Source organism: Cyanistes caeruleus, chromosome Z (genome assembly GCF_971803275.1).
Source record: "Cyanistes caeruleus chromosome Z, bCyaCae1.hap1.1, whole genome shotgun sequence".
Lineage (NCBI taxonomy): Eukaryota > Metazoa > Chordata > Aves > Passeriformes > Paridae > Cyanistes > Cyanistes caeruleus.
The window spans coordinates 7513119-7539752 of NC_141732.1; the positions used below are offsets into that span (position 1 = coordinate 7513119).

At 44.5% G+C, this 26634-nt stretch overlaps 2 protein-coding genes across 7 annotated transcripts; one reads left to right on the top strand and one right to left on the bottom strand.

Annotated features, from left to right (window-relative positions):
• On the bottom strand, positions 1-23309 carry LOC111942803 (RNA polymerase II elongation factor ELL2-like). Of its 6 annotated transcripts, XM_086867849.1 has the most exons (11): positions 13740-13881; positions 12891-13075; positions 10679-10745; positions 9167-9408; positions 6973-7097; positions 6469-6557; positions 4829-5150; positions 2768-2834; positions 961-1132; positions 484-528; positions 1-345 (listed from the first exon to the last, which is right to left on the bottom strand). In XM_086867849.1, exons 7-11 carry the CDS (start codon positions 5112-5114, stop codon positions 247-249), a joined length of 669 nt encoding a protein of 222 aa, XP_086723975.1. In that variant the 5' UTR covers positions 5115-5150; positions 6469-6557; positions 6973-7097; positions 9167-9408; positions 10679-10745; positions 12891-13075; positions 13740-13881; the 3' UTR covers positions 1-246. The 6 variants fall into 6 exon arrangements, 2 of the variants coding, with proteins under 2 accessions (XP_086723975.1, XP_086723976.1); XR_015280341.1 differs by lacking the exon at positions 13740-13881 and adding an exon at positions 23178-23309 and having other exon boundaries at positions 961-2834; XR_015280340.1 differs by having other exon boundaries at positions 961-2834; positions 9167-9411; positions 13740-13855.
• A 108-nt stretch (positions 23310-23417) lies between these two features.
• LOC147648068 (uncharacterized) lies at positions 23418-24978 on the top strand. The gene is made up of 2 exons (XM_086867834.1): positions 23418-23621; positions 23772-24978. The coding sequence occupies exon 2, from the start codon at positions 23892-23894 to the stop codon at positions 24813-24815; it is 924 nt and encodes a 307-aa protein (XP_086723960.1). The 5' UTR covers positions 23418-23621; positions 23772-23891; the 3' UTR covers positions 24816-24978.
• Positions 24979-26634: the final 1656 nt, after the last annotated feature.

A 26634-nucleotide genomic window follows, 5' to 3' on the forward strand; every position in this document is an offset into this window, starting at 1 on the left:
TTGTCACAAGGGAAATTTCTTTATTCTTAAAGTTCAATAAGATCATCTTTGAAATCCATTAACTTACTCAACTTCTTTGAACTAATTCTACATTTTTAGAAAGTCATCTATTGCTCAATGCTAACATAACCTACTGTTCAATACTAATGTAAATAATCCTAAAAACCTAATCTTCTAGTTGTGATAAAAAATCCAGGGTTCATAGATATTTCTGGCTGAAGCAGTTGCCTGGTGCCAGGACTCCACTTAATGCTTGTCAAATTCAGATATGAGGCTCTGAATATGTGACAGCTTGTTGTGGAGGTACAGGCACCTGTTCTTCAATTCAAAGTAGCTGGGGCTACCCTATGAAGGAGAAAAAAAAATAAAAAAATTAGGGCATGCAAAGACTTCTGCAGAGTTTACAAGATGTGCTGTGCTTTAAAAAGGCCTTGAGCCAGACTCAGCAGTAACCACGCTCTGCAGATCTGGTGTCAAACATACCTGTTGTATCTGATGATATTCTGCTAGGATTCGATGAAGCAGCATCTTCAAGAAAAAACACACAAAGAATGTTTCACTACCACCATAAAATGCAAACTTTACTAAAGCACTACAAATGCACTCCATTTGACTCCCGAGATTTTCTTCTCTGTGAGCCACCACTCTTCTGGGAGGTTTACAAAAACAAATCCCCAACTCCCAGTGTCACCCAAGATCTGCAATTAAGCCTCTCAACAGGCACCAGAAGGAGCACATGCTCTAAGACTCTGCTTGGGACACCTCTCACCGTATGGATTGTTCTCAGACAGTTCAAACAGCGTTTTATGGGCAGGGTCTTGCCAAAATCTGACCCAGCCCAAGCAGTGTCTGAGCATATATGCCAATTCCTCAGTTTCCCTGCATCTCACTGAGCAGCTCCAGGGAATCCAAAGGACTGCTCTGATGAAGCACAGTCTTCATGGCTTTATCCTTCTGTACCTGATGGGCTTCAGAGCCTGCGGTCACAGACTTCCATTGTTCCTGAAGCTGTGTGAAGTGCTCTCTGATCTTGTCAATCCGAGTATATAAATTTTGGTATTCCTCATACTCTGCATTGAAGTCATCCTTGTAGCGCTGGCGTTGGTCCAAGGAGACTATGGCTACGTATTTTCTAACGGAAAAATCAGACTATTTTTCTAGGAGTGTACTCTAAGAGAACATTCTGATATGTTTCTATTCCAGAAAGCACACTTACACTGTTACACCAAGCACGTCGTGAATGTCAAACACAGACCCCCAAACTCTCAGTCAGTCACTCTGGGACTCAATGATTCTACATACAAGCTGATGTGCTTCAAGAGAATGAAGTCAGGTAGCTCTAAAAATCTGCCACATTTCTATGACACCTAGTAACTACTGTTTTATATTGTAGAGGTTCTCTTCCTTAGCAAGTGGATCACATTTAGGAAATATCAGTACTGATTTCCAATGTCAAAGGACTAACAAACACAGCATCTTCAGGGAGAGGAGAAATATTTCCTAATTTTATCTTCTTTCTTTCTGGGTAGGAAAACTTTTTCATTTACATTTCGTTTTGAAAATCCATCTGCAATACTATTTTGGCAGGGACTGCATTTCTATTGAGTTGGGTGCAGAGTTGGACTTTTGAGCTCCATTTTTGTCTGTCTAACGGCAAAGCAGAGTTAAGGATAAAATTTCATTTTTCTAGTGAGCAGCAGTTACATCACTGACCATTGAAAAGAGGCACTTGTATCAGAGGCAGAAGAACAAACTGGAGACTGGTCTGAAACCACAACTAAACCCCAAACCACATCACCTCTTAAGGAGGACAAAGCTCATTAAAGCTTGGAGCCACTGGTGGGAGTAAAGCCTTCTTCATTCCCTTCCCCCTCAAATCAACACAAGTGCAGTTCTATCAAACTCATGACACAAATTCAAGATGAAGTGGCAATGAGAATAATAGATATCACTTCAACACTGCCACACCAGTACTTCTGCTCCTCTGGCCCTGAAGACAGGCTTCTTTTTGGATGACAAGAACTCTTTCCTCATGGGAATGAATCCTTCAAAGCATCTGAGATTAATATTTACAAGCAGGAAATCTTTAACAACTTGAAATTCAGTACCAAGACAGACAACTTGTGCCAATGATGCACCCCAGGCCAGCTGCACCTGACTGGTGTGCTGCATGGTTTTGAAAAGAGAACTGCAGAGGCCTTTCAACATTTTGGGAGGTAGCGGAGAAGCAATAGCCTGGACTACTGGCTTTTGCCCAGGGACATCCCCTAGCAAGAGCCCTACCACAGGCCTCCCTCAGCTGCTCCCCTGCAGGGCCCACCTTGCCCTCAGCCTCCCCACGGAACATCCCTGGCTGTATCCAATATGAGCCAGGGCCCTGCCGCACCTGCCCCAAAGGCCGCAGCTTCCCCAGAGCCCAAGGGCTGCAGGAGGCCTGACTGCCCTTGCCAACATCACAGCTCTGACAGAAGCTGAGAGCAATTCCCACTGCTTTATACCACACACACACACACACACACACACTTCCCCCTCCCCTCCTGCACTGCAAATCCCATGACAGGATGCAGCACCACTGCTGCAGCTGGCCCTGGGCACCTGCACTGCAGCAAGGAAGGGCCTTTCCAGGCCTAACCCACCTCGGCGCTCATCTCAGCTTGGAGCCTTGGAGGCCCAGCCAAACCTTCCCCAACTTATCCTTTCCACACAGGAAACAGCTTGACACTGCACCCCACTGAGAGTGGCAAGGGTTAATGGCAATTTTACTCGCCTCAAGTCGTCTGGTTGGTTGGCTGTTGCAGAGCATGTAGAGGCAATGGAAGTATCTTTTGTTTCGCCTGCAGAAAAGTAGGATCTTGATTACATAATCTTAAATATCCAAAAACACCCACTGTATTGGCTTGAACAAGTCCTTTTAGAGCTTCCTTCTCACAGCATTTTATCATAGGAGGGCACATGTGACCTTCTCCACAGTAGCCAAGTCCCAGGGTTTAGAAAGAGGATGGTCACTTTGTTCTACAGGTTCTGCATTGCTACATGGTATAGCAGAAGTATAAACAGAAGTGTCAAAGGGGTAATTAAACTGGACAGAAATAGCAATAATCACAGTATGTTCAATAGAGCTGGTAAGCTTTGGGGTGGGCATTTCATTTCCAAAAGTGCATTTGCTCTCATGGCTCAGTCCACACAAAATCTTCAGCCTAAGCCCCAACTTGAAACACAGTACAGATTTTTCCAACAGCAGTTGGGCAGAATTTTCTAACAGGCTTCTGAAGAACAATGCTCACATCTTTAGAGACTCAAGCAGGAATCTTTCCAAAAGACATCGCAAGGTTTGCAGCTACCATGTGTATGTGCAGAAGAAATGTGCAAAGACTGTCTCAAGGCACCTGTCTCTACAAGCACAGCACCACTTCAAGAGTAGACATGCCTCCAGGCTAAAAAACCCTTGTCATTTGCGAGCTCAACCTCCAAAAGGGACAAGACATAGATTTAACAAAGCAACTGAACTCTGCCCTACTGGGTGTGTCCCTCTGATGACAAATCAAGTGCTCCTTGTGGATTTTCTGTTTAGCTTTTCAATGCTGTTTTCAGTCTGTACCATTTCTAGAGCTTTTGAAGACAGAAATTCTGCAGCTAGGATGGAGAGGAGCTCCCAGGCCACTTCAAACTACAACTCCAGGAAACCACAAGCCAGGTTTTGTAGCTTCCATGGAGTTTTCATGGAAAGGCTGAGTTCAACAAACAGTGATGAAATCATTGAGATGCTTACATGTTTCAGTAAACTAGTCTGCAGTAAACGTCTGACAGGTTTCTATCTCCAGCATGCAGACTTGAAAAGCTGCTGATGGAAAAAGTGGTGGCTCAATCAACTGTCTGAGTCAACTGTGTGTTTACTAGAAATCAAATGAAAAGAAAAAAATCCAATCCCTGTGACTTTCTAGTGCCTGGCTCTTCCTTTTAACCAGGTTCTCCCAACAGCAATCTATTGGACATTTCTTTCTTCTTGATTGGTTTTACACTACAGAGGGAGAATTTCTAAAAATTAAGATAGTTTTAGATAAGGTTGCAGCAGCACAGATTCTGGCCTTTGCTGCTGCTGTCTTTTAAACCAAGAGTTACAATGGAATGCAATGGCAGAAAAAGCAGTCTGGATTTTTCATGACCATAAAGCAAGGAATAATGGTAGAACAGAAATGTAGAGCAGTGCCTTCATGTATGAACTTTTCATACATGAAGGAACTTTCAGCAGGTGCAAGAACACAATTATCTACTTGAGAACACTGTCCAAGACAGATGTTCCCATAAGAGATAAGGCAGCACAAGGGGAATTTAAGAGAAGCACAGATGGCATGAAGGAAAGCACCAGCCTTGGCCTAACAGTGCTGAAGGTTTGCAATTAGGACACCAGACAAACATTCCACTGGAGAGACTGTGGGTAAGGGAATAAATGCTTCCATCACTTCTAGCCCAAGGTGTGGGAACATCTGTGAGCACTCTGTGGAGCCAGTATAAAGGTGATACTTTCAGAGCAACTTGGGAACCCCCACCACCAAGAAGACCAGAGGGAAGAAGGACCAATTGAACAACACAGAATCCAGGTGGTACTGATATCTTCCTACTTAATGTCTTACTCTTCTCCCACCCTGCCTCTCTTCCCTAATTTCTTTTTATCTCCCTAGTTTGTATTAACTGTTGAATAACATTTTTGCTATTGACACTGGAAAAGGGCTGCACTTACACCTTAATTTGGGCAGAAGCTTCTCTTAATAACCAAATCTTTACACCACAGTTATCCACCCAGGACTTAGGAAAGGCAGCACATTAATACCTTCATCGAATTCTGAGGGACACAACTGCTTCAGCCTCCCCAGTTGGTTTTTCTTTCCATTAGAATTGGGGATCTCCTCCTGCACCCCAGAAGGCTCTGGGATGCTAGAACTCTGAAATTTGTCTTGTTCTTGCACCTCACAGGTGCAGGGGGAAACGGAGCCAACACTTGGAGACATGTTCAAAGTGGAAGTGGATGTGGAAGGCAGCAGCAAGGAAGAGAAGTGGCCATCAGCTGCTGGCTGGTTGTAACTGAGCTGGCGAGCAATTCTCCGCTTCTTGCTCATCACAGGACCGCTAAAGTCAGAAGCCAGAGGCCGTTTCTGCAACAATAACAAAAGAACTCATTCATCTATGTCCATATATTTATCTATCTAGATCAGGTTTCTCACCCATTCTGAAAAAGTAGCATTTCTGAACTGGCAGTGCTTGAAAATACATCTTAACTGAAAACAGCATTGAAACCAGGAAATACTGCAGGTAAATACATTATCTCACTCCTACTTTCTCATCTTAAGACTTAGCAAGTCTTTCTCCAAGCTGTGGGAGAAAGACACTCCCTTCAGCAGCACTATCAAAGATTTCCCCACAGAGGGAGAGGTCTGGTCTGTTTTGTCTAGTTCTCAATTTCCACTAGTACACACCAGGAAGAGACTCAGCTTTTGCTGTCACACACCCACATGATTTACTAAAGAGGCATCTGACTGTCTTCAGGTTTTATGTGGTAAAGACAGGATTAATCTTCACTGCCACAATCAGTCAGTGCAAGGTGTGATGGTTGTGAATTCTCATCAGGCTGAACAAAAACCTCAGTCACATGTAAGGAATTCCTGTGCTTTCAACAAGAGTGACCTTCACTCCAGTAGCCACCCCACACTTTACACTCAAAAGCTCATAGCTAGGGATCTTGAAATTTTTATAAGAGAATTTCACAAGTGGTGACTAAGGAGCCCTCACTTTTCCTCAGTGCCCTTCAATCATCTCTCAGCACCTCCCAAGGACTTTCTCAAAGGTGCTGGCTCCAAAGCCACAGCACACAGCCACAAGCTCCCCACTCCCACTGCAAACTTCAGGGCCGAGGATGGAGCAGAACAGGACAGCCATGCTGTGCCCAGGCAGAGTGAGACAGGAGAAAAATAAAGGCAGAGAAAAGAGAGACACAGGAGAGAATATCAAGGGTCTGGAGATCCTGCATTGGTCCTGACATGTGCATAGTCTGGAGCTGGAGTCAACAAAGAGAGTGAAAGAGAGAGAAAGGGGAAAGAGAGTGAGAGGGCCCCATCTGCTCCACCATGCTGCAGCCTCTCATGTTCAGTAGATTTCTCATGTGCTTCTGTCACACAGGCACAGCTAATCCTTTGAGCCTTTCTGCAGGGAATGAGTTGAGGGTGGAGACTGAGCTCAAGGCTCCAGGCAGAGCAGCAAGTTGGCTCAGGACGCCGCTGCTCGAGCCCTGCAGGAGCCTCTCTTCTGATCACAACCTTCCTGTGCCAGCAGTCAGAATTACTGACTAACGTGCTTTGGCCAGGTCCTGCACATTCCCAGCACAGCTTTTACACCAGCAGCAAGTGTGTGAAAGCTATTTAGCAAGTGTGCTGCAACTTCACACACACTCCAGAATGTTAAAAATGCACAAACTACCTGAGCAGGCCTTGCTGAAGCATCTCTTAGAAGCTTCCAGAGATGGCTCTTGGCTGGTGCTGCTTGTGTTGTGAGATGGAGCTGTTTTTCTGGAAGGATGGTGCAAGAGTTCAGGCTACAAGCTCTAAATGGTCAACAGCCATAAGTCTTTCCTTGCTGGTAAATCTGACCTTCAATGTCATTACTCAAGAAAACAGCATGAAGATGAGTTGAGGCATATTTAGGCTGGATGTCAGCAAAACATTCTTGCCCCAAAGGGTGCTTGAGCCCTGGAATAGGCTCCCCAGGGCACTGGTCAGTGCAGCAAGGCTTCAAGAAGTGTTTCAACAACACTCTTGGGCATATGGTGTGATTCTTGCAGTGTCCTGTGCAGGGCCAGGAGTTGGCCATCAGTTGGATCCCAATGGGTCCCTGCTACCTCAGCGTACTCTAAGAATCTAGGCTTCATTTCCTAGGGCCTTCTTCTGAAAAGACTCTTATCCTTCCCCTAAAGACTGAACTTACCTGGAAAGTATCAACTTCAAATTCTCTCTGTCTACATCAGTATAGCCAGGCCAATTGTTCTGAATGCTTTCCAACAGATATTCCTTCAGATTGTAGGAATTATCCTTTAGATTCAGGTTGGCTACCTACAGGCAGACATTTAAGAGAACAACCATTCATGATGGGTGCTGTATGTAAACTAAAGCAATAGAATTGGTCCTCAACAATGATTTGTGAACACCCACTTTGAACTAAACAACGTCTTTTGGTAGAGAGATGAATGATTCCCTTATTGCATGAGTTTTCAGCTATATTAAAGTTTCACCAAATAGAAACAACCACATAATTCTATTTCTATCTAGCAAGTGTTCCTTGGAAACCAACATGTAGTGCTACAAGATAGAACTGTGGTCAGGCCCAGAGTCCCTCTTCATGTGGCAGAGCCAGGGTTCATTCCAGCAAAGTGCTGCCATGAGAAGACCATGCACATGCCTTGCTGTATTCCTTTGAAAAGCAGCGAGCTTCATATCTTCCTCAAGACAACTACCAAGTCTACTCAAAAAGGTAAAATGCAGTAGTAAAACCTCAAGATCACTAATATCAAAAGGGCTGGTTTAGGCTTCACCACTTCACACCTGCTCAGAGTTCCATAGAAAAGCCCACAGGAAAGTTTGACCCCTACAGCACACTGAATACATGATCAACACTTCACCACCATCTGTAAAAATTTACCCTTTTTTTCTCCATGAAAACATGATAAATATTGCTGATTTGGGTCAGTGATTATGTCTGTCTGTCAACAGCTTAAAAAAATGTAAAAGTAACAAAGCTACTTTGAATTAGGAATTCCTGTCTTAAAATCAGAACTAAGGTTGTGTTTGAAGGGAAGCAAGAGGGTGTGTACCACATCTCAGCCAGCTCCGGCTGCCCATTTTACATTTATACAAAGGAAACTCCCACTTGCTCTGCTATCTGGAAAAGCCTGAGCAAGGCAGGCTTGCTCAGTGTGCAGTGCTCACACAGCCCTTTCAGAATGCAAACCAGTACCTTGAGGCAGTTCACACCTCCTACAGGACATTACCTCCAAAGCAATCTTAAACATTGCAGTGGAACAGGAGAAAATGTTTTCACCCTCTACCTTCTAAGGAGCTGAGCTGTGAAATTTTTCTAATCTATTTGAAATCTAAATGGGCTTCCTCACTTGGGATGGTAGAATATGGCTCTCATGAAATTGTCAATTTGTGTCTTCAGCAGGCAAAAACCCTGCCACTGCCCTGAGCAACCACAGCAACAAGCTTCAGAATGACAAGGAATGAAATTCTTCAATCAAGTTCTTAAAAAGTCCCTGTGGGATCAACTGAAACTGTGTCCATGCTGAACTTTCCTGCCTTGACTATGTTCCAAACACTTTTTTCATCCCTAATAAGGAAATATTCCTATTTGACATATAGCCATGGGGAAGAGGGAATATTTAAAATGGCAGGAAAGAACCACTGCATCTTTCCATGAGTGTGCATTTTCTAACTGGCTATCCTAAAGAAATACCAGTGGAAGTTAGAGGAGCACTGGAGAAGGCACTGAATAACATTGTTCCAAGCAAGATGAAGACTCAATCTACATGACAGGAAAGAAACCCTGTGCTCAAATTTGGGCTACCACCTTTATCATGGAGCTTTTGCTTGGAACACCTTTTCCTGGAAGGCAATCCTCACAGATCCCAGCAGAAGCCAAGTACCATTGAGAGGTCACCAACTCTGTTTAAAGGAAATGCTGCCCTGTGCACTTTCCAAACTTCTCTCCTCTCAAACTTATCCTAGGAAATTTTAGCTACCACTACAAACCATTTCACAAAATCAAGGAACCCCTGTGAAGCTACTGCATGAAACAGTTCAACAGTGCTAGGAAAAGAGAGAGGATTAAAAGAGGCATGAGCAGCAACAACCCTACAAAGTGTTACTCATTGCCAGCTATTCTAGCAAAACACCAAGACCTCAAATATTTTGAAGTTTTCTTTCCTTTTCCTCACATGGACTTGCAGCTTGAGGCATCTGGACTATGTTGATGGACAAACTGAACTTAGGTGTATGGAGCATTCTATAAGCCACTGCTTAGTTTCTAATTTCTAATTGAAAGAGGGATGAAAGAAACAAGTGAAAATGAGGAAGAAGAGAGTAGTACTGTGGAAAACTTGCTGTCACAAACTCCACAATCTCACCTGATGGAGGATCTTTCCAAGGGTACCCTTATCCTTTTCCTTGATTCCATCTCTCTTCAAGCAAGCGAGTAACTCTGGCTTCTTGTAGGCCCTCAGAGCAAGTAAGTGAATCACCCTGTCCTTGTAGGGTCGGTGATAAACAGCAGTGCAAGGATTTTGTTCACTGTCTGCAGGCTTCATGGGCTTTGCTTTTTTTCCCTCTGGTTCAGGACATGAAGTGCTTGGTTCAGCTCTTTTGACATCTGCTTGTTTTCCCAAAGGAAAGGAAAAGAGATAAAGAAGTGTGAAATGGGAGGTTGGGAGAAGTCAAGAAACTTGATTTCAAAGGATGATGGAATTCTTGGGGACAGAGCTGGACTTAAATATCCATGTGGATCCCTTCCAACTCCGCACATTCTCTGATTCTGTGACAAATCCCACTCCCTAACTGATACTGCATGGAGCATGCTGCAGAGGCACCCTGTAGCCTACCAGCAACCAGTTCTGTCTCACCTGTGTTTCTCAGTGCCAGCCCAAAGCAAAAGTGGCCCCAAGTTCCATGATTGTCCCACCACTGCCAGTCCTCAGACCCCAGTCACTAAATGTTAAATATGCCCTTAGGATCTATGTAAATCACCACCAAGAATCACACAAATCGTCATTCACATGTGAAACGGAACATTCCCAATGAGAAATTGGCAAGGTGAATTTTGTCTCTCCAAAAAGCCAGGATGATGCTGCCATAAAATGCTCTAGACTGAGCTAAAGTAGGGCAAGAGCTGCCCTTCCAGTGGCAGGCATGTCCCTGCAGGCAGGGGACTGCAGCCACAGCCAGGTGAGAGCTCCTTTTTCTCAGGGCAGCTGGCTGTGCCTGGCTCAGCTCACTGCTGCAGGCAGCACCACTGAGTGCCTGCAACGGCAATGTCCACCTTGTGTGTGCCTGGAGCCAGGCTCCTTGGGGAAACAACACTCACAACAGATAAAAAACAAACGACACCACCTAAGCACATTGGAGTGGTTTTTTTTGTGGGAAATGACAAAATCCATGGGGAAGATGACATCATGACTTTCCTTTCACTTGCCTTGAAAAGAACCCAAGAGGGTATTGTGGCAACCTAATTAGTCACCTAATAATGACCAAGACAAAAAATGAAATCAAGCAAAGTTTTGCATATTGACCTGATGAAATTGTCTATGCAACTTCCTCAAAGTCATTTTCTTTCAATTTCCACTTAAGATGAATGGTTTAGCCCAGTGTGCTTGCAGTAGTGCAACCCTTGACTTCAATGCTCAAAATTCCAAGCCGTCAATCAGCATGGGAACAAGGAAGAACGAGCAGGCTTCCTCAGGGGAAAACAGGCCAATGGCTGAATGCCATTGTGACAAGAGATTGCAAAGCTGACCTAAGAGCAAAGCACCCGCAGTTGAGATCTCTGTCTCAACTCTCCCCTTGTCTCAAGAATATGCTGCAAAAATGAGTTACCATGTTTCAAGTCTTACAGACATGGAGCAAAATATGAAAAGCAACCATACCTCCAAGTCGGTTAGACAATTTGACAACCTGCGCACTTCCAGTGTGTGACACCTCCCCGGTATTTGGCTAAAAAGAAAAAGAAATCTTCTGTAAAACGTTCAGCCCGCACTCCATTCCTGCTGACTAAGCAGGCCCTTAATTTTAAACAAGAGCTGAATTTGGAAAGGTTTGCTCTCCCATCAACTACAAAGGGCTGCTTTGACACAATTCTCCCTCTGAAAGCAGCCAGCTACAAAACTGCCCTGAGAGAGCGACCGTCACTTAGCCTCTAATGCAACCAAGCATTCAAGTACCAAGTCATCCTTTCCCAGTTGCTGGAATTGATGGGCACCAGCTTCCCTTGAAATTAAGTGCCTGAGTGCAATTGAACCGGCCAGCACTCAGCTAACAAACCTGGCAAGAGTGGTTCACAGAAAGATCACAAAGTTGGGGCAGGACCCCACACTGGGATTTATTTGGAACTTAGGAAACCCATTCTGGAGTCAGCTACAAGAACAACTTCAACTGCAAAATATCAACTTCATTTGTAAAAGGCATGGAAACCCTTGCTCATTTCCTCAGCTCAAGATGCAATTATTTGCATAGATGTTAAAATGGAAACAGTTTATCCTAAGTTAGTCAGATGTGACAAAATTTGGCTTGCTTGGCTTGAACTCATCACTTAGTCCAGAATGTGCTGCATTCCACTGGAGCTTAAAAATCACTAAAATGTCTTTTGGCATAATCATATTTTTTAACAAAAACACCTGACTGCCATGCAAGGGCTTCATTCTGAAGGCAAAACTGGCTGTCAGTGAAGCTGAAAAGCTGCTCATCTGAAATTGGCCTGAACTTTTCAAGAAATAGGAGGATCACTTGCAAACATCTGTGAAAGCAATATTCAGCAGTCTTTTAGAAATCCTTCTACATTTTGCTTGTGAGACTGTTCATCCTTCATCCATGTCACTTGCACAAAGTGCTGCCTCAACACAATTCCATTAATATTTCTGTTTCATTCATCAGTACTGGCAGAGCTTGGGACAGGGAGAGGACATGAAGGGGAACAGGGAGTCCCCTGAACTTCACATCCTTTTACATCAGCTTAACAAAGGACTATGCTCTAAGAGTATCTGTGCATTTTATGGAAGGGAAACCAATCATGTAAGAGACCAAAACATGAGCTTGAGTTACTTATGCAGTTGTTCATTGTTTGTTTAGCCTGCATTTTTTCCTACCTAATTATCTTAATTAACTTTGTAAGTAATTGTTTAATTAATCATAAGCAGTATATTAATCATAAGCACTCTATCAGTCTTAAGCACTGTCATTTCCCACTTTAGAGAGCAGGTAGCTAAGAACCTTTTGGCAGTCAGCTGTCAGAACTGGATTGTTAGACCACCAGAAGTTGTCGTTTTCCAAAACTAACCCTGATAAGCTTCAATGAACAAAGCCTGAGGTGTAAAAGGCTGGATACCTGGAATCTACGCTTCATAGCCCTCCAAGAACATGTTGGAGTTACCAGGAGACAAACACTAATAAAAACATTTCTGCCTCAGAGCTCAAAACAACTTGTCTGGGAAAAAGTTATTCAACAGTCTGAAAAATGTGGGCTAATAGAAATGAGAAAGGTGACACCAATATCCAAGCCAATACAATAGAAAAGTAGTTAATGAGAAGAATGATGTCATTTAGAAGCCATGAACAGTAATTTCTTGGTTTGATAAAAAGGTATGAATAAGTGGAAAAGCTTTGGAAGTGGCATGCATGTGGCAGAAGTTCTCCACTATGCACCAGAGCCAGGAATAAAGTAATGGCTACTCCTAATATCAAAAAAAATTCCTGTTCAAGGGCTTCATTTATCCTTACATTTTCAGTGACCCCATTAAAAACATGGGACAATGAGAAATCCATGCATTTGGACCTAAAGCCATGCCCAGAGCATGAGGTTACTGAATGTCACAGCATGGGGTACTTCCAGCTTCCACTGGTACCTCCTCCATGTCATCCTTGAGAGCCACTTCCATCAGGGAACCTGTGACTTCCACTGGCACCTCCTGGGTGTCATCCCTGTGAATCGCCTCCAGCGGGGCGACTGCCTCAAAGGGGCCCTTGGAGCACCAGTGGGGCCCCAGCCCTGCACAGCAGGACCCGCAGGGTCAGCAGCCCCTGACACCAAAACCACGGCCAAGCCCCCACGGTGTAAACGCCCAGAGCCCGACAGCCACCCCTCACCTGTTGGTCCTGGGACCTCTGGGTCACCCTGACGGGCATGGCAGTGGTGCTGGGGGCCCTGCGGGGCGCAGTGTGGATTAGAGACCTGTGGAACATGGTGGATCATGCCCAGGCTCTCTGCTCGGCCATCCAGCTCTGCCTTGGCTGCTCCCGCTCCCACACAGCCACTGCTTCTGTCACAAAATCTGGGAAATGTAAACTTGATGTTAGGAAAAGGTGTTCTTTGCTCTTTGGCCTTTATGGCTTCCAAGGCTCATCAACAAGAAGGGAGATTATTTCCATGAAACAGAAAGTAGCCAACAAGCTCTAAGTGATGGCCAGGTGTTGGAAAGGCAAATTACTTCTTGGCTGAATTGCCTTTTGAAGGTATAGGGCTTGACAGGCAAGAGTTATCTCCGACCTAGGGGAGCTTAGCAAGGCTTGGGAAGAAGGAAGTACCACTGATGGTGGACACAAAGAATGCAGAACTTATGGGCACAAGGACATTTGACAGAACCCCCAAGACAAGGAGCCAACTACTAAAGCCAAAGCAGCAACTGTGCTGAATCAGCTCTGGTGGGGTAAAAAGGAATTGCAGCAGGGCAAACCATGGCCACTCACTCCAGAAAGCTCTCACAAAGAACAGAGAGACAGAACATGCAGACTAATTAGCATGAGAAGTGACAGGATCATAACCAAACAGTAGAGGGAATAGTGATTATGAGAAGAACTAGGTAACTTGGAGACAAAGAACACTAATTGCTTTAGTTGTTAAATAGTATAAATACTAAAACATTCTGATTCTTGTCATGGTGGCTTTCTGGATTGACCACTGAGCCCCACTTTCTGCACAGAACTGTAAAGAATTACCTCCACTCAGTGCAAGGATTGGCCTCTTGATCACCTTGTGCTAGAACCAAGGAATTTGGAGCAACACTCCCTAGCACTGTGACACCTCCGCTCTCGCTGCAGCCACGGAAGGGTCTGAGCGGGCCTGCTGTGTGCCGGTGACAATGGCCACGTGTCCTTGGAAACGGGGAGTTCCATGTTCCAGGCTGGGTGGGATGTCACTGAGGAGTGGGATGTGACACGCTTGGGGCAGAGGGAATTCCAAATGGGCAAATGTGGGGAATTCCCAGCCCTGTCCCATGAATGACTCAGCTGGTTTCCAAGTGCAGAAAGGGGTGCTCCAACCATCCCAGTTGCTGCAGCAGTGCAAACCAGGGCTAACAGAGTGTTTCTGCACAAAAGTGTTGTACTTGGCTGCCTCCGAGGTGAAGGAGCGGCTTAACACCTCTAAACAGGGCAGCAAGGTGCAGCCCTCCCAGCACTGGTCAGTCCTGCCATGGGCTGGTCAGTCTGTGAGCCTTTGAGCACGTACACGGTCACTCAAATATCATCTCCTTGACAAAAACCCCCAGAGCCTTCCTCATCCCAGCCTCCTAAAAGAAAGCAAGCCAGCAGCACACCCAGGCGCCCACATGCCCTGCAGGAGGAGCTGACATGGAAGAGCCTGCACTGATCCTGAACACAATTACAGGCTGATAGGTGTGCTGACTACTGGTGGCCATTGAAGTTACTGACACATCTGGAAAAATATTTTACACTGGGTTTATATTTGCATTTTCCCCATACACAAGCTTATTCCTGATTTAAACCATGCACCAAAACCCTTGTCTTGTCATTACAGGGGGAGGGAACAAAAGCATGTAATTGAAAATGTGTCCTGTATTACTTTCCAAAGCTCATTTCCCAAGAAATCTTGTCTTTTTTTTTTTTTTTTTTTTGTGTTTTTCTACAAGACCATGTCCATATCTGTCCATGTCAGGTCTCCTGGCTTCCACACACACAAGGACAGGGTAGTTTGAGGAACAGAAAAGAAGAAAGCAAATTGTCAAACACCAGATCTAGAAAAGAACTGTGTCCTTTTTTGTGATTGACTGCATGGTGTTGATTATGGATCCCCAATTACAGACTATTGGAAAAGCCTTTGTATGAAACACCAAAGGAAATCAAGGAGGACTTACACTGGACTCCTGAATGTCCAAAAGCCTCTTCATATATTAAATTTCATGACTTCTGCTCTGGGGTTACCAGAATTGACTGAACTCTTGGCACTCTTCATACATGACTGCCTTCACCTTGCACAGTAGATCCATTTTTAGCTCAAAGACTAGAAATGCAGGAAAGAACCAGTGGAAAGGAGCATATTTCTCAAAAAAGAACTGAATAATGTACTTGAGGGATGGCCTGTGTGCATCAGAATAGGAGGGCCCATGGTCCTGACTGATTGAATAGGTCTGAAAATTAATGGGGAAATAAATGTCAATTTCTGTCCTGCATCTGCTTGTGTCTGGCTTAGAGCAAAAAGGAGGTCACTGGTTATCCCTGAGCAGAATCTTAAAGTAACAGGCAGTACTCCTGGAACTAAAGACATGGCACTAAAGACACCTACTGCCGTGAATCCTACTATGTTTCTCGATCCTTCTACAAGGAATCAGGATCTCCAATCAAATATGGAAAGCTTTGGGAGTGTCCAGTTCCCTGCTAAAGTACCAATAATGCACTGCAAAGCTCACCAGTTCAGCCAAACACCAGCCAGCATCAGCTACTGAGTAGGAGACAAAACTGCTAGAGAGGTGGCAGAACAAAGCAATTTTTCCCTAAGTTGTGAACCTTTCCAAACCAGTCACAAAATACCATGATGCAGATAATCAATTGGCAAAAGCTTTTAATGCCTGATTGAATCCTGAAGGGTGGTGGGTAGCAAGAAACCAACAAGTTAGAGTGCCACAAGCAATGAGATAAATTGTAGTAGATAAACATAAAGAAACTCATTGGGGTATTGAAAGCATGGTAGACAATTTGAAAAGGCAGCTACTTAGCACTAGGCTGACAGGGATTGTGACAAGTATAGAGAGAAAATGTAAAATCTGCTTACAGAGCAATGCACAGTTTTACAGAAGACTGCCAGCAACTATCACAAAAAAGGGAAGTAGTGCAGGAGCTTAATGCCAAAGAGATTTTCTTGAGTTACCTCAACAAGAGGCATATAGCTATTTATTAGGTTTAGTAGACACGTATTCTGCACGGCCAGAGGATTTTCCTTGCCACACCAACAAAGCTAGAGAAGTACAAGAAATAATACTCAGGTTGGGGATCCCATTTGGAATGTCATCAGATAGAGATTCTCTTTTCATGCCTTAAATTCTACAAAATCTATGCAAAACATTCCCAGTTCAATGGGACCTATTTAGCCCATGGAGGTCATACCCCAGTGGCCAGGTTGAGAGACCAAATCAGTGTCTAAAAAGACAAAGGAGTAAAATTGGTCAGGAAAACTCACTGGCCACAAGCACTTCCCCTTGCCCTTCTGAGAATCACAATTCAAATGGCTTCTAAAGAAAAAGTCAGCCTAAATTAAATGCTCTATGGAAGACCTCACCAAGTTGCAATCCTTTCTGGAGAAAATAATATGATAGGAAATGAAAATTTAAGACCATGTCTATTATCTCTGGGACAAGTGCTCTCATCTTTGCACAGGTTTCTGGTTTGACCATCCCTGATGAATCTGCATGCTCAGGTACATCTCATCAACCTGGAAACTGTGTCTATGTCAGAATGCAGAGCAACGAGGCACTTAAAGAAAACTGGAAAGGAGCATTTTAAGTACTCCTAAGCACTGCTGCAGCAATAAAAGGGGGTGGAGGCAAAAAGGCAGCTGGGGCAGGGGCAGAGGGGGAATGTCAGTGAGTGGGAGGTTGTCCTCAAGTCCCTTTTACCGGGGCAGATGCCGTGGGGGCTCTCATCCAGAGCAGGAGCCAGGACCCGCAGGGCAGATCCTGTGTCCTGGATCCAGCCAGGACAGGGGTAACTTTTGCAGCAGCCAGGAGGAGCATGGCCAGGACCTTGGGGTAATTGCATGCCACCTCCCACATGGCAGGGGGAAATGGAAGGGGTTTGTTCTTCCTTGGCCAGTGTGCTGTAAGTCATGGGGTGTGTCAAGTCCTTTGTGGTCGTATGTGACTCATTCACCTCTTGTACACTCTGTTTTTAGTGTTGTTGTTACTGTTTGTGCTCTTGTTTCACTGCTGTTTCTAGTAAATTGTTCTTATCTCAACCCATGATCTGTAATTATTTGTTTTCTCCTCTCCATCCTGCCACAGGGAAAGTGGTGGGGAAGTCAGTGAGTGACACATGGTCTGAGGTGGTTCAGTGTGAGCACTAAACTGGGGAATACCATTCCTACTCTGCAACAATGTGGAAAATTCAATTTCCCAAGTGTTATAAATGAAATTTGAATTTCAGACAACCAGGTGCCTTGAGTTAACACCAGTTTAAATAAAAATTAATACCATTTAGTAAATTAAATAGTAATTTGATATAAAAGAATACAGATTAATAAAAGAAAACAATTAAATAAAAAATACAATTTATATATATAACTTGCCAGTAAGTATTAAGTATGATTAAAGCATAAACAAAACCGACAGGGGTACGGGGAGGGCTTCTCACCCCACCTCACGTACAAAACTGACCGGGGTACGGAGGGGGTTTCTTACCCTGTCTCACGTACAAAACAAAGCACTTCAAGCTAAACTTACATACTGTATGCTTGTACATATTCATTAATGTTTCCCCTAAGTTTCCTCCTATTTCTCATTTTTCTGACTTTACGTCATTTTTTTTCATGGCTCATGCCTCACTTGGTGTTAGGGGGTCTTCAGTGTTCTTTTGGGGTATTTTGGCGAAGGCTTCTCCTCTTCCTCGTTGTCCTTTGGATAACCTTACAGGTTTACATGTGTGTACCAAGCGTTATGTTATGTAAGTCTCGTAATTAGTCTTATATTTAATGATTTACAGGCCCAATGCCTAAAGTTGTTCTAATTTTGTCTATTTCAAGGTTGTTTTCATCTTTGGACATCACTTATCTTCCAAACTACATCTTGTATCTCAATTTCAATCTGTAACATCTGTCAAGGGGTACATCTGCCTTGTAACACTGATTCTTTTGATTGCTTCTAATAGGAACTTTCCAAATAGTTACAAGTTAGTTAGCACAAATCAATTCCATTTATTATGCAAGTGATTACTTTCCTTGTCTAGTCCTACAGGAAAATTAGCCAGCTGAAAAGCAGCTGCTGTAATTGAACTGAAAGCCTGCTAGGTAGCGCTTGTTTTAAAGTGCATACTTAATAAAGTTACAAAGAAAGCAAAAATTAAATATTGCCAAATAATCTTTATAATAAGATTTTAAAATATTTTAAAATATTTAAAAATCTATGGTGGGAGAAAAGTCCTGTGGTCTTTTTCCAGTCCCACACTGACAATTCTATAAAGCAAATTACAGTTGAATATTTTCAGCTCATAAAAAAAAAAAATTAAGCAAAAGAGCAGAAACAGTTACATTTGAGCTGCAGATGATTGACTTTAATGCTTAAGGCTAAAGAAGGAAAAATGAGAGGATCTGTGTGTTGAAAATAAAATTTAAAAAATGAATGGTCCACATGCATTCTGTTCCCCCCCTACATGGACTTTCTCATATTCAAAATATCATTGACAGTTGAGGCCAAAATTCCAAGTGATTTTATGTCAATCAGCTGTGTTAAATCATTGAAGAGAGCATTATTGGCCTGGCTTCACAGGTGTCTGAATGAATGATGAACAGAATTATACTTTCTTGAATAAGTCAGATTTTCCAGGTTTGGTATTTTTCTTCCTTTAAACAAAGACAAAAGAGTTCATGCCTTTGCTTAGTCAGTTCAAGGTTCTGAAGGGTCACTCAGCTAGTACTGAGGACACAGACAGTGGGTTCTGAGCACTTCCAAAAAGATGTGCGTGTTTTGCAGACTTTTCATTAACAAAATGTCATTTTACAAAAAAAAAAAACCAAAAAAAAACAACAAAAAAAAAAATTTGAAATCAATTGAATTCAGACACCCCTTTGCTCTCCATTAAACCACAAACCTATACTCTTATCTTTCTGATTAATACAAACACAGAAACACTGACAGCCTTGGTTGGCAGAAAAAGGAAAACTCTCACTTCCAGACAACTCATTGAGAGCAGTTCATGTTAAACCCCCTGCCCTGGGTTTCACAGCCACTCCCCACCTGTGCCCATCCCTGCAGGGCAGGACCAGCATCAGGAGGACCTGTGGCAAGAGGGGCTGACAGTGGCAGGTCCTTCTGCCCAGGGCAGAAGGAACAGCACCTCTGCTCCTGGCTGGAACAGGGGCCACTTGCCCAGGTGGACCTGGTGCCTCAAAAGGACAAGGGACCTTAGCCCCAGGGCTCTCCCCAGCCCTGCAAGAGGCCAATCCACCAGCAGCTCTAGCAGGGCATTTGGAACTCTTCATTCAACCAAAAGGACATAAATTGTTATTTCCCTCACACGGTCCCTGGACACTGCTTTCTCTCCCTTCTAATGCCCTTCCCCTTCTGCCCCTCCGTGGCTCACCCCCTGTGCTGGGGGGCACAGCCATGGGCCCCTGGACTCTCAGGGCCGTGTCAGCAGCGCTACCACTTCCCCCAGGAAATCCTGCTGCACCTGCATACCTGCAGCATAGCAAATGCCAAAGCCAGAGTGGGCAGCAGGAGCAGCTGCTGACACAGGACCATGTCCTCAATCTTCCTTTCCAGCTACCTGGATATGCAGTGACTCCACAACACGAGGTTGGGAATCAAACTGGGGGCACTCCCCTCTGATGTTTCTGCCCAGAAAGTAGAACTAATTCCAATCTCTTGAGCTTTGCAATTGGGTAAAGGAAAATGAGTTAACAATTGAACCGACCCAAAATAAAGTTTTGGAGTGGTACATGCAAATGGGACTTCTGGAAAGAAAGGGACCTTTTGACATCTCAAGGCACATCCATCAAAAACAGAAAACAAATCTTGGCTCAACTTGAAAGTATCAAGAAACCAGTGGAAGGTGCCATCAGGCATTGCAGAGCACACCAAGTAGATAAGACCAAACTGGAACTGGGGAAATATTTAGCTCAATGAGGCTGCAGAAAAAGACATGTTAGAAAACAAAATTTTAACACTCTTGTCAGAGATACCTCTCCCAGTAGAAAAAACAGAGTATAGTGCTAGGGATTGTCAAAGAACTGAAAGTGTAGAAGCAAGGTTTGATCCATAAGATTGGCAGTTATCCTAACTGGGCAAAGAGTAGTCCTAGGATCACTCTTGTGTGAAATAGCAAATTGCAAACATAAAGCGATTCACTGGAGTATTGAAAAACTTTTGAAAAATTTGCAAAAAATCTATAATTGGATCTGAAATGGCTCAGATTGTACAATCAAGACTCAAAAAATGTATAGTTTGTAATAGAAACAAGTCTAATGTTCACAATGCAGTGCTAAGAGCCATAAAATCTGGAGGTGTTCCAAGTGAATAGTGGCAGATGGATTTTACTGAATTTCCCAGAACACGGAGGTATAAATCCATCCTAGTTCTGGTGGATACCTTTTCTGGCTGGCCAGAAGACTTCCCTTGTCACACGAGCCACTCTAGGGAAGGGCTAAAATACTGTTGAAGCAAGTAATACCTAAATTGGGGTACCTTTGGGAATGTCATCAGAGAGAGGTTCCCACTATTGCAGAAGGGCTAAAAGAGGTTAGGAAAGCCTTGGGAATAGTTTGGGATCTTCATGCTCACTATAGGCCCCAATCTAGTGCCAAAGTGGAGAGAATGAATCATACAATCAAACTGCAGTCAGGCAAAATATGTTAGGAAACCTCCTCGGCACGGGTCCAAGCTTTACCTGTTGCTCTACTTCAAATTAGAATTCAACCATGGGACACCAGCAAAATCAGCCTCTATGGGCTGCTGTATGATAAACCCTACCAAGTACCACACATTTCAGAAAACATACACATATAAGGAGAGGTTGATCTGAATAATTACCTCATTTCTCTTAGTAAAACTTTACAGGATTTACAGCAAGGAGTGGTGATCTCCAGATGTCGTGGTTTTGAAGCAGCAACTAAAAAATCACTAGAAAACTTACTTATTTTTTTGTTGTGAGATATGGATTAGAACAAGAGCAAAACAGGCTTAAAACTTAAAATGAATAAAGGAAGTTTATTAACAAAAACTACAAGAATAAGAACACCAGAATAAAACTTCCAGAACAACTCTTTTCTCCCTCACTACCTAGCCATTCTCTTGTTTACATGACAACACAGAGACAAAAAAACTTCAGTGTTTATGACAGACTCAATTCTTGACATAGTCCTTTCATCAGTCTTTGTAGAGAAACAGAAGTCTTCTTTTGCTAATTTATGGAGTTTCTCACAAGAAAACTGTTTCTATTATAGCTTTCTATTTCTCTGATGCCAGCTGCCCGGAAAAAAACTGCCATCAGTTGTCTCTTCTTATTTCACATCACTCTGAGGTATGTCATAGGTTAAATGCGTCTAGGGATGTTATTTTTAAGAATGAGTTATTCAAAGGCAAAAATTATCTGTCTCTGTGAACCTTTCTGGAAACAGAAATTTTTTCTTTGCCTCTACAAAGGCCCCAAAATTTACACTATTACTTCTCCCCCTCTGTTCCAGCACTTCACTGTATCACAACTACTCCACCTTTTGTTCAAAATCCACACTTTGAAACACTCCATTCCTCACAATATACTCTGTCATGAATTAAAGGAGTTTTTTTCAGAACACTATTGTTCATCTCCATGACTTTAACAGAAAAATATTTCAGCTTATTAAAGCATCTCCTGATTCTCTCTTCCCCATCTAAAACTTAGTTCTTTTCTTCACTGACTTTGATGGTTTTATCATGTCTTCTTCATGCTGATTATCCCTCCCCCTCTCTCTTACCCTCACTCTGGGAAAAAAGGATTAATATGCAAGTCTCATCCAGGTAGTAAAAGAGTTCAAGTCTTGGAAAGCTGCAGATGTTCATGGAATCAGGTTTCAGTTCAGTGGCACAAACTGCAAACCAAGTCAGGCTGGCTGCCTCTGCTCTTCTCCTTCCCCCCACCCTCCGCGGCCTTGTCCGGCCTGGTTGGGGAGGAAGAGGCTGAGCCGGAGCCGGAGCCCTGTGACCTGTTCAAAAGCCAGAAACCAAAAGAGAAAGAGAAATTCCTGGTCTTGAGTCTTAAGGTAGGTATTCACAGGTTGATCTCACTTTTCAGTGGTCAGAATCACTGGGAGTTCTCAGAAATGGCTAGTAATTGCTCAGGAGAAAAAAGTCCCATCAGCCTCCAGCAGCTTCAACTTCCCCCCAGCTCCCCAAGCTATCTTAAAAGTAAAGTCACCCCAAGACAACAGATCAACAGGACTGGACAGTGAACAAGTTCCAGCCAGGAGCTTGGGTGTGCTTGAAAGACTGGGGAACTGCTCTGCTACAGCCAAAATAGGACCTTTGCAACTTCTGTTGCCAACTCTTACTGCATTGAAATGGACAGAGCAAAATCGTGGATACATTATTCCAGAATCAAAAGAGCCAAAACTCCTTAGCTCAAGATGACATCTCCTGGGGATTTGGAGAAATCTGGACCAAACTTTACACACCTGGACTTTGTTAAAATAGCAGTCTATACCTGTTATAAGGCCTTATGCTGTAAAATGAAATAGAAGTATTAAGAAACAAGTTCCCACAAGGAACTTCATCTCAAGAAAAGGGGGGACTTGGTAAGGACCACAGAACAGAGCAGCACAGCCTTGAAGAAGTGGATGAAGGATGTAACTTAGGCAAACAGAAGTCGTGCAAAACAAAAGCAGGATGCCAGCTCAGCTCTGCAAGGCTGACAAAGCAGAAGTTATTGTGCAAAAATTGATATTGTGCTTACTCAAAAGTGAGGGGCGAAGAACAGACACCTAAAAAGTACACTGGATATTGAAGACAGAACCCCAAGAACTATAAGGACTTCCAATAATGGGTGCAAATTTGTAAAATAAAGTAATAAATATACATCAAAGTAAGAAGGGATAGCGAATGAACATGTAATCAGTGTGTACGATAAAAACTCTGTTCACCTGACACTCGGGGAACTCAATTAGAGGAGGGATCCTCTGAGTGACCAGCGCAGTGTAATAAAGAATGCCTGCTTTCCAATACTCAAAACTGTGTTAGAAAGTTTCTATTTGGCCAATTTCACTAATGCCTCCTGGCACTGCTTTGAATTATTTTCCTGTGCCCTGTCAGTGTATCCCAGGGAGAACTTTAAAAGCATGATGAGACACCCAGACACAGACACACGGTGCAGGTGACCAAGGGGGGAGCAATATGGGAAGGTAGAAGCTGGAAACAAGAAATTATATTCCTTTTTTTCTCTCTGATGCCATGTACCTACAGGGATGGAAGGTCTGCTGTGACAGCACCAGGTGGAGGAGGCTGATGTGGCCAACCTGTGGACTGTGACATCCCTGAGCAATGGGTTGTGACCTTACTCCCCTCACTGCTTATCCTGAGGTGACCAGAAGGTGAAAGGTTTTGCTGTCACTGGTGAGTGGGGACTGATGTCACCAAGCAGTGGACTGTGACATCACAGAAGGAATGGATGATGACCTTGTGTTCCTCACTGCTTCTACTCAGTTGGCAGAGCTTGGGCCAGTCTGGCTGCAGCCTGAACTCCATCCAAGCAACATTGTGAGGACTGGAGGATCAAGCCAGGCTTCTCTAGTGCTGGGTGGTGCCTGTTACTGGCCCATCTTGGTGCCAGCCTCAGAGCCATCACTCCTGTTTTCCCTGCCCTGCCTGCTTCAGGCAGCCAAGCACTGCAGATGCAGCACTGAGGGTAAGCTGTGCAGGAAAATGTCCCACCAGGGCGGCTGTGGGGTGCATGACAGGACTCAGAGAGCTGGGAGGGTGGCCTTCCCCAGGAGCCTGGCCATTTCATCCTCCCTGCCCCAGAACAGCTGATGACCATGGCCTCTCCCTCCTGCAGGAGGTGGCAGCAGTGGGGAAAACAGCCGCTGATCCTCATCTCTCCCCAGTGTGCTGCAGAGCACAAAAATGTCCACAGAGACTGACAGCAACTTCCCCATCCGCCAGGACACTTTTAAGGATGTGGCTTCACCAGTTCTGTCTGGGCTGTATCCTGCAGTGGACACAAAGAAATCCAGTGTGCCCACTCTGCAGAGGAGCAATAGTGACTGTGCGATTTTCTGATCATGGAGAAGACTATCTGGAGATACCCATCACAGTCCCTGAGGAGCTGCCAGATGGCAGCAGCCAGGCAGAGAGAGCTCCTGGCTCTCTGGATGAGAACAGCTCCCATCCTCCTGTGGTGTCCCCTTTATCTTCTCCACAGGGGACAGTGTCTCCAGCAGAGCAGGAAGGTTCAGGGCTGGAGTTTGCGGGGAGTGTCCTGCCTGTGGTCTGGGCAGAAACTTTCCATCAACAACAGCATCTCCTGGACTCCGTGCGGCCCTGGCTGCATGAGAGGCTGGCAGGAATATACCAGGGCTGGTGGTGGGTGGTAGATGCCATAGAGAGCAGCATCTTGCATGGCCTTTGCATCCACGGGCCAAATGCTGGGGTTCTGGTTGAGGTGCTGCAGCCTCTCCTCGAGGAACACACAGCACCACTGGTCCATGATGTGATCAGCATCATTATGGGCCAGCACTGTGAGGAGGCCCAGAGGCTTCTGCCCATAGAAGATAGGAACAATGGCCCTGAGGCCAGCTCCAGCTCCAGCTCCACCAGTTCCAGCTCCAGCTCCAGCTCCAGCTCCAGCAACTCTAGGAGTTCCAGCTTCAGCAGCAACAGCTGCAGCTCCAGCTCCAACAGCTGCAGCTCCAGCTTCAGCAGCAACAGCTCCAGCTCCAACAGCTGCAGCTCCAGCTTCAGCAGCAACAGCTGCAGCTCCAGCAGTTCCCAGCAAGGGACCCCCGACAGCAGCCCCACAGGCTCCGATGAGGAGGATGAAGCTGTTGCATCAGAGGCTTCCCCCTGCCCAGGGCATCAATTGCATCTGCTCCCAGGGTAGGGACTGATTGTGCACTGGGCCCCCACATGTCTGACAAAAGAAGGAGCCCGGGCCCTAGAACTCTCCCCAGGCCTGCCAGAGGCTGCTCCACCAGTAGCTCTAGCAGGGCTCTTGCAAACCTTTTTCAAGGAAAAGGAAATAAATTGTGATTTCCCTCAGAAAATCTCGGGGTACTGCTGTGGGCGGCACTCAGGCACTGGGGGGCACAGCCATGGGGTCCCAGAGCCATATGGCCATGGCAGCAGCACCTCTTCCCACAGCTTCCTGCTGCAGCTGCACACCCACAGAGCAGCAGAAGCCATAGGAACAGCAGGCATCAGGGGCAGCTGGTCCTGCCACAGGACCATGCCCTCAGCCTGCCTCTATATTTTCTCTTACCTGCCCACTTGGCAGAGGGGAGTGATAGAGTGGCTTTGCTGGGTGCCTGGACAGGGTCCATGCAAGGTCAGTCTCTTGCAGCACGGGTGGCTGCAACAAACCTTTTCAGGGCAGAGGGTGGAGAAAATAAATAGGGATGGGTATGATTGTGTGACCCAAACACATAATCCAAACACATATGGGGATGCACACAAGAGTCGAGGGACAGGGTAACACAGTAACTTATATAAACCAAGGTAGGGGCGGCATCTGAGGGAAAGGGACCAAAAAAAGCTGAGGATTAGGAATGTGTAAGATAATGCACCAAATCTTAACCAGTGATAACAAAGAAACTATAGAACTTTCTGGCAATATTTACATAAAACTAAACAGGGGGCAATGTGGGTGATACTTTACTCTCCACAACTACATGGCCTTCAGTCAAGGTTTTTACCCACCCCAACATAAATCCAGCAGATTTTTCACATTTTGTCCTGTATTGACTACCCCAAGGGCTACTGCATAAACAGTTTAATTTGTTCAGGACCCCACTTAAAATTATTCCTCTATGTCACATCTGACTCTACTCTGCAATATGCATTCTCCAAAAACCCAGGGGGCCTAGGAAACTTCCCTCTTGCTCGGTCAGTGGGGACAGATCTGCTATTTTGTTGACTGAATTCATTGGAATTGCATGATATCCATCTTGATATTTTACTCCCAGAAGAGGAATTTCCTGGGAAGCTCCCTTGACCTTACTTTGTTTTATGACAAAACCAGCTTTCAGGAGGATCTGGATTATCTTCTCTCCTTTCCAAAAACTTGCCCTGCTGTGCTGCCTCATACAATGATGTAGTGGATGTACTGCAAATGTTCTAGAGCCTCACCCTTTTCCAGTGTCATGATAAATACTGGGGCTGTGTTTCCAGCCCTGGGGCTATACTGGATTCCTGTGCACCTGCAAACTGCACCTGCACTCTCCTGATGAAGTATTGGAGAAAAATGTGCCAGTTATGTCTATGGTGCTGTGGACTCCAGTTTACACTGAACTTTGTGCACGCCCAGCATGGCAGCACTTGGTGATGGTGTGTTGTGGTTTTAAAGCACAAGCTAAAAAAAAAAAGACTAAAAAACTTACTTATTTCTTGCTGTGAGATATGGATTAGGGGAAGGGCAAAACAGACTTAAAAGGAATAAAGAAAATTTATTAACAAAACTACAAGAATAAGAAACCAGAATAAAAAAAAACTTCTTCCCCACCACTCAACTTTTTTTTGTCCAACTGACAACTTAGAGACAAAACTTGGTGGTTAAAGCAGTCACAACTACATAGTACATAGTATCCTTTTCATCAGTCTTTGTAGAGAAAAAGAAGTTCTCTTCTGTCATTCTATGGAGAGTTCTTGACAAGAAAACAGTTTTCTCATGACTTTCTATTCTTCTGATGCCAGCTGCCCGGAAA